Below are 7,365 nucleotides of genomic sequence, written 5' to 3' on the forward strand. Positions count from 1 at the left end.
ACAGAACGTGTGCACTTTTAGGTGTGCTAATTGCCCATTTTTTGCAACAGGACAGTAGGTTATGGAGACTAAGCAACTTTTCTTTTTCTTCAAGACAACTAACTCATGCAGCATTTACACAAACACTTCAGGTTGGGTTGGGCTAGTGGGTGGGGCTTTAGGGGAACCCTCCTCAAAGGCAAGAGTGTTAGACTGATGTTTATTTGATCAGTGTAATGTAATTGCCTATTAATAAATCATATTGCACATGCAATATTGGGTGTGAACTAATTTCTCCAAAAGCAGACAAATCACATCCATTTCTGAGTTTATGCATGCCAAAATGCTTAGAGCCAATGCTCGTGAAAACAATCAGCGTGACTGTCACCCAAGCTGAAATGCTCATGATATCAACAAACACTTGACACAACAACATCCCCTTGGCATTCACTCTGCTGTGAGTCAGTTCCTGAGATTGATGCATGTAATAAAAGGCTCATGAACGTGTTGCTTCAGGGTTAAGCACGTGGCATGGGCTGCCTCATCTACTCCCAAGTGTAAAGAGTCACTAGGATGGGTTGTCACCCACAGACAGGAAGCAGCCAGTGCAAACTCTGCCCAACAGGTGTACTGATGTAGCTGGGGGGCCACAGGTTACAACAGGCCTGTGACTCTGTCACTTCAAATGCACCCTAAATGAGACTTGTATCTACCCACTCCACATGCTAAAGTAATATTTTCAATTTGTTTTCATCTTTATTTTCTTTTTTTTTCTATAGATACACTTTGTGTGTCCCTATAGAAAAAAACATTTCAATCTGCAATAAAACAAATAAAAAATATATATGATAAAAAAATCAAGTGTGCCTTAACTTAATGCCTTTAATCCTATATACTAACATTTGAATCCTTACTTTGATTAACCATGGCCTCAGAAATAAGGTTCTATATCATGTCAACGAAATTTCTGAAGAGTTAAACTATTCGTAAAAGTAGTAAAGTAAATGTTAAATAAAGCTGTCAAATATGAAACATGTTCTATATCAACTGCAGACAATTTCCCACAATCAGTTAGTAGGGTCATGACCCTTTCTTTGGAAATGACTGTGAGACATAGCTCTTATTGCAATACTAATTATCAGTGTGTAGTTATGTACTCAATAATTAGGTTGATTGAACTCAACACAATAAGATTTCCTTGGCCAGAGCCAAAAATATTCAGAAGGCGCACGTCTCTGCTAATGAAAACACGGTTGCCATATGTGAGTATATTTTTTATTTATTTATTTTAGTATTTATTTTATTTTTGTTTTTAAATGACTTGTGCTGCTTTTACTGCATCGTCAGGAATAGGCAGCAAAGCAACGATAAGAAACAACGCTGCTGCCCAGAGAAAATATGAATACAATACTTTTTGACAGCATGGTACAAAAGATGTCTGTAGCTGTCAGTTGTGTTATCCCAAAAACAAACGCATTCAAAGTACTGCGTTGCTTTTGTTGTGTTTTTAACTACCAGATAAAAATCAGCACGTGTTTAGTGTCAAATAAGACCTGTTGGTCTTGGAAGAACCGTTGTTCACGGTAGTTGACTGTCCCCGAATAGCTAACTCGATAGCCACCTAGCTGGCTAGAAACTTACCAGAAGACAATCCGTATTGATTTCTGACTTTGGGTCCTTTAGCAAGGCATCGATTTTTTCAAATCGAGTCTCCATATTTTCCCCGATAGACATTTTTCTGTCAAACTCAGTCCAGGTGTGGGGCTTTTGGCAAAAATAGCCAAGTGTCGAGGAAGAGTGCTAGCTAGCCCTTAGTAGCCAGCAGCTAGCCGAATGTTCCTTTCTTCGTGTGAACTTTACTCTGCACTTCACAGAAAATACATTGTTCTCGACGAGCTTTCACACACAATGAGGCGACTGAGGTTGCGCTGAATGTACAAAAGCCACATTTTCAAGAGTCGGGAGATGTTTTCCCGGTGTAGTGACAAACAACTTCAGTAGCAAGGCGATCAACGCGGCGGCGGCGTCAGACTCGTCAGCCTCCGCAGGATGCCACTGAGGATAAGAGCTTCAAATGTTTTCTGCATCCACACAAAATGAAATTAAAAGTTGAACTTGTGTCTCTCTGAAACGGCATAGACTGCTCTAAAGTTAGTCCTGAGCGGTCCCCATGTCTGTGGCAGGCCCCTGCAGAAAACCACAGCCGACTCTGACAGCTCAAAAGTAGAAGTGGTGGAGGAAAAACTTCTGCTTCTTCCAAATTTCGATCAGTTTGAACAAGAACTTTAGGTCTTTAAAGTCGAGTCCTTAAAGGCAATCCTTTCGAACAATCGCTTGCACCTTAGCCGGATGTTGATAGTTTCCCTCAGATCCCCAATCTTGGCTGGGATTAAACGCGCAAAATCAGTTTATAACTTTTTTCGGTTGAAAACAACAGACAGAAACCGATTTTCTCCCACAGTCTGGCCAACATGTCTGCCTTCCTGTTCAAACACCCCGGAGGAGCAACTTCAAAATGTCAACAACTGCGCATGCTCCATGCCGAGCAGCGTTCGAAGCCTTGGAGACGTCACTGACCACAAAGCAACACATTTAAACGGAATAACAGCAGCTATTCGATCTAGTGTTTAGCAGGTAAAATTTTAAATTTAATGCCAGTGACTCTAAATATGAAGTACTATAATCTGGATGAGTAAATGCCTCCACGAATAATGTCAAGACCAAACCTGATTTCTATGGTTTTTCGTGCCAAAGGGGCCCAGACTAATGGAGCAGGGACCTCTAGTTTGATTATTTGAAAAATAATATAAGTTTTTTTTGCTCCTACTTATTATGTATGCAATATTATAAAGTAGTATTGTATATATAAAAAGGCCTTTTGCCATTAATAGAAATGTTTATTATACATTTTTAATCCAACAGATGGCGATGTTTCATTTTTTCAGAAACCTGGGGGCTTCTTGTTGTGCCCTACTTATTGGTGATTATAAAATATGTATATTTATTTTATTTAGGTACATTAGAACCTTCGTGTAATATAAATAGTTTAGTATTGGAATAACAAGGAGTGTTTGTACATGCCACTTGGGCCAGTTTAATATGAAACATAATTTTATACACAATATGAAGAAAGAAACGCCTGCTTTATCTCAACTTCACTTTGGGATCCTTGATCTTCGTCAAGGATTGTCAAAGACATCTGTTCTGCGTGAAAAAAAATGTTGGTTAACATTAATTTAACCTTCCCACCCTGTATCATTTCTTATTCTTGTCGTTAGAGGGAGCCCTAACCAAACCCATTCTATAGATCAGCAACATATTTTACTTTCTAAATGGAAATCAATTAGATTTTTGAGAATTTGCAAAGCACAATATACACATTAAAGTAACAGCCTGGGACCTTGTATGTGTTTATGTTAACATTTGTTTTGTTTTCAACTAGAAAATCTTAGAACAATATATTCGTCATGTATTTATTAAATGCTGTATATTGCTTATTACATTTGCAGGAACTTAACACAGTTGAATTAATCCATAATGTGACAATGGCCCATAAATTATACCCCTAATAGAAAGGGCCACATTAAACCTATTTTACAAATGCAAACAAGTATGTCCGACCAAAAACACTTTTCAAAAAGAATTGAAGCACTGTATTTTTTTGCACTGTAACTGCTGTGCTCAAGTTGACTTTGACTACACGTATAACGGTGGGTGAATTGTTATCCATAATATTTAGTACATCAAACTGTATAAACGTTACACTCTATATAACAGACTCTACCTGATAGTAATACATTATAATTCATGAAAAAACATATGTCCATTCTCTGACCTTTGGACTTGTTGAAATACCATGAGTTTTATGTGGCATGAAGCTTCCTGATTCAATTGATTTTTCATGGACCACCACACAATGGCATTAGGAGTCAAATCCAGGGCAATTGTTAAAAATGTATTTGGCTACATTTTTGGCTATCCCATACCCATGTATATTAACAATATATTGTCAACTGTATTATATTTGGTAGCTGTCAGTTGACTGAGGTATTCTTTGGATCCTGTAGGATATTTTTCGATTTTGTTACTTACTCTTTTAGCTATATTTAGTTTCCTATGCATTTTAATTAAGCTTTTATGACAATGCTATTTTTCCTTATGTACTTCTGCTAACCCTTTGCTATTTCCCAATGCTTTGGCTTGATTGTGACTAATTTTACTAAATTGTTGTGCATATATTTTTCTTGAAAGCACCGAAATAGGATATTAAACGTAAATCACGTAATAAATATACCAACATAACCAAAACTGGAGAGACTGTGGGCCCTCGGAGGTGGCCAAGTCAAAAGGTTTATATGCTGCAGTGGTTTTAATACCATTAGGCTGTTTATTTAAAATATTTTGAGGTATTTGTGCTGTGTAGCACATAAACACACGGTGCAATGAAGCCTTGACGTCACACGGCGGCTCCCTCGCTGTTCTCAGATCAGCTGTGGAGCAGCTGAGTTGCAGCAGCAGCCTCAGCAGCCGCAGCAGCTGCAGCTGTGTTCGTTATTATCGGTCTCAGTGCAAACAGACCCGGTCACTCGGCGTGGGCATGGCTCTATAACGTCTCGTACCGTTAAAGGTAAGAAAACTGGTGACTCACGCGTGTATATTTGTTTGTTTTTTGTGTCACGAGTGTGTGTTTATTCACATGTCCTGTTAAAGAACCGTGCACACAACAGTAAGGCTGTGTGTGTGTTTGTACTTCAGCCTGTAGCTCTCTCAGAAGACTGCTTCACTACGAAGTTGTGATTTTTCACCAGTGACGTTAGTAAAAGTAGATTATTTGCAGGGTGTTTTTATTATTATGTGAAATATTTTGGATAATTGCATTTATTAAAAAGAAGTCTGGTAACCCTACATTCTATTTTTTTAAGAACCAGGTTATCCATGTTTTGCAGTGTAATGGTGTTGTTGTCATTCCTGCCTTTCCAAACCTGTGCCAAAAACTGTCTACTATGCTCCATTGCTCCATACTGCATTTTTAATGCAATTCTTGAAAAACTCCCTTCTGCTGATTAATCATTGCTAACAATTTCATGCCACACAGCCTGTATTTGGAGCTGAGCCATGAGTTTGCATATTTCTGTGTTGATTACTGTTAAAATTGCCCAAGGCACGGTGTTGAAACAGACCTGAGCAGTTTAGATAAAGTCATATCAGATAAGCCCTGACCAGTGGATGTCTTTGGTGGTTTGTCATTGTAATTACAGGCAAACCAGTACATCTTGTCCACATCTAATCTTTCCATTCCTCATGTTTGTGGTCTCAAAGGTTACACAAACGCTTGTCCCCTCTTCCTGCTTCCTGGACTCCCAAAAAGTCACACCAGGTAATGACTGTTTCATGGGTATTACAGGATAGTGAAGGAGCATTCTAACAGATGTGGAAAGGGTGTTGTGCTTACGGGTACAAGGGGTCACATAGTGGAAGAGTAGTTTGTGCTCTTGACTTGCAGTGATAAGATCATTGGTCCACGTCCCGGTGGTTGCTTTAGAAACTGCATGCCCCTCCGACAGCCCAAAAACATGCAAAATAGTGTTAATTGGACGCTCTTAATTGACTGTGAGTGTAAATGGTTGTTTGCCTCTATGTGTCTCCGTGTGACAGAACTCTTTCTTGCACCACCCTCGATTGTTGGGATTGACTGCAGCTCAGTCTGTAGTCAGTGTAGTCAATGTGCTGTTGCTGGTTTTAAAAAATGATATGTTAAACTTATTTTCTCTTGATTACGCTAGAAAAGGAGATTCAAACAAACCTGTAATATATATTTACATTTGCATTAGAGAAATCCCATGTCACAGCACCAAACAAGAATGCCCCCAAAAAGTATATGAAATTAAATATAGTGATCTATTCATTTTAATTTACTCCTGATTCAGTCAGTATTGTACCCTGGCTTGTTTAGTTGAACACAAACCTGATACACGCAGGAAGTGAATTAAAACATTCTCCAATAGTTGCGAGTCTCTCGCTCCTTTTTTAGTTTTTATAGCCATCTTTTGCCACCTAGTAAAAGAGTATTTAATTCTTCCACTGGTCAGTGTACTTTGACAAACAACAAATTATTTAAATAAAACATTTTCAACCAGTTAAGTGAAAATGGATCCATGTCACACATGCTGATCTATCGCAGACTGGTGCACTACAGATGTCTTCTTAGCACCCTCTGCAGGAAAGAAGTCTGTGTTTGATTACCAGAAGTGGCACTTCCTGTATATTATGTTGTCATTGTTATTTTTATGTACTGATAAAATTGATTAGGTGTTTCTAGGTCTGTGCTACTGACCATTCTTTTATTACATCACACTGTAGACAGTCAGTTTAAATCAACTGTAGAAAAAGTCTACATGTTGAATTTGCTGGGTGGCCTGTCTCGCCTGTAACACACACACAGCCCTGACCGACAGGCCATGGGCTGGAGGGGTCAGGGGGCTCTGAACACTGACCATCTGGCCCTTGGGGGGCTGGTTTCCTCATTGGCTGTCTTTGTTCCCTGCAAACAATTGGGACTTAATCTGGAAGGAGATAAGTAAGAACTCTGTGACACTACTCTGGTGGTTGGACAGGTTTCTCTCTTTAGCCGTTAAGAAGATGACTGTTTCTCTTGTTGCCTTGTGTTGGCCTTGAGTTTTTGTGCTGGACATTTTGTCAATGTGCTCTCTTTACCTCTGTTTTTTTTTTTACCAAGCCGATGTGACAGATCTGTTCCAGAGTCACTGTAAAAACAAAGGAGTTATCTTTGATGAGTCAAAAGCACACTGGTATTAAACATGTACACATACCACTATTATCTGAATGTATTTACAGCCAAGGGGAAATAAACACACGTGGGTGTAGTTGCTTTGTTCTTGCACTTCTTTTATATTTCCATTATGATTCATTTTTCCTCAGCTGGTTTTAGCAGTTATTTTTATTACAATGAAGCTGTTCAGCTTAGAATTTTTTTTTCTTTTTCTTTTGAAATAAAATTTAGATGACATTTTTTAAGACCAAGCTGTGAGTAGGTGACTATTATACATCCATCTGAACATAAAGCAGTTGTCGCCAAGGTAACAAATTCATTTATTTTCTCTCATTTGTTGCTCACCCTCATCTGGGGCACATCACATTCTCTTTGTTCCTTGGTTATGCTTACGTCTTCAGTCGTGTTTATCCTGTTTTTCTTTTTCCTATGATAAACAATGCCTGACAATTTTAGAGAGCCAGTTCATTGACCTAATTATTTTTCTCTGTTGTGACAAACCAGCGTGTGATAGATTACTCAGTCCTGTATTTGGTTTCATACATAAAGGCATACACAGCTATTGATTACCAATCCAGTCATTTACGGAGAGGTTT

General features: G+C 38.6%; 1 protein-coding gene across 2 annotated transcripts in view; it reads right to left on the reverse strand.

Annotated features, from left to right (window-relative positions):
- The window catches only part of rock1 (Rho-associated, coiled-coil containing protein kinase 1), a 23,447-nt gene extending 20,952 nt beyond the window's left edge, over window positions 1-2,495 (reverse strand). For both annotated transcript variants that reach the window (XM_008334457.3, XM_008334456.3), the window contains exon 1: window positions 1,621-2,495. In XM_008334457.3, coding sequence (XP_008332679.1) covers window positions 1,621-1,713 — 93 coding nt within the window. In that variant the 5' untranslated portion in view covers window positions 1,714-2,495. The remainder of the gene's footprint in view (window positions 1-1,620) is intronic.
- Between the last annotated feature and the right edge of the window lie 4,870 nt (window positions 2,496-7,365).

Source organism: Cynoglossus semilaevis, chromosome 20 (assembly GCF_000523025.1).
Source record: "Cynoglossus semilaevis isolate Cse_v1.0 chromosome 20, Cse_v1.0, whole genome shotgun sequence".
NCBI classification, from domain to species: Eukaryota; Metazoa; Chordata; class Actinopteri; order Pleuronectiformes; family Cynoglossidae; genus Cynoglossus; species Cynoglossus semilaevis.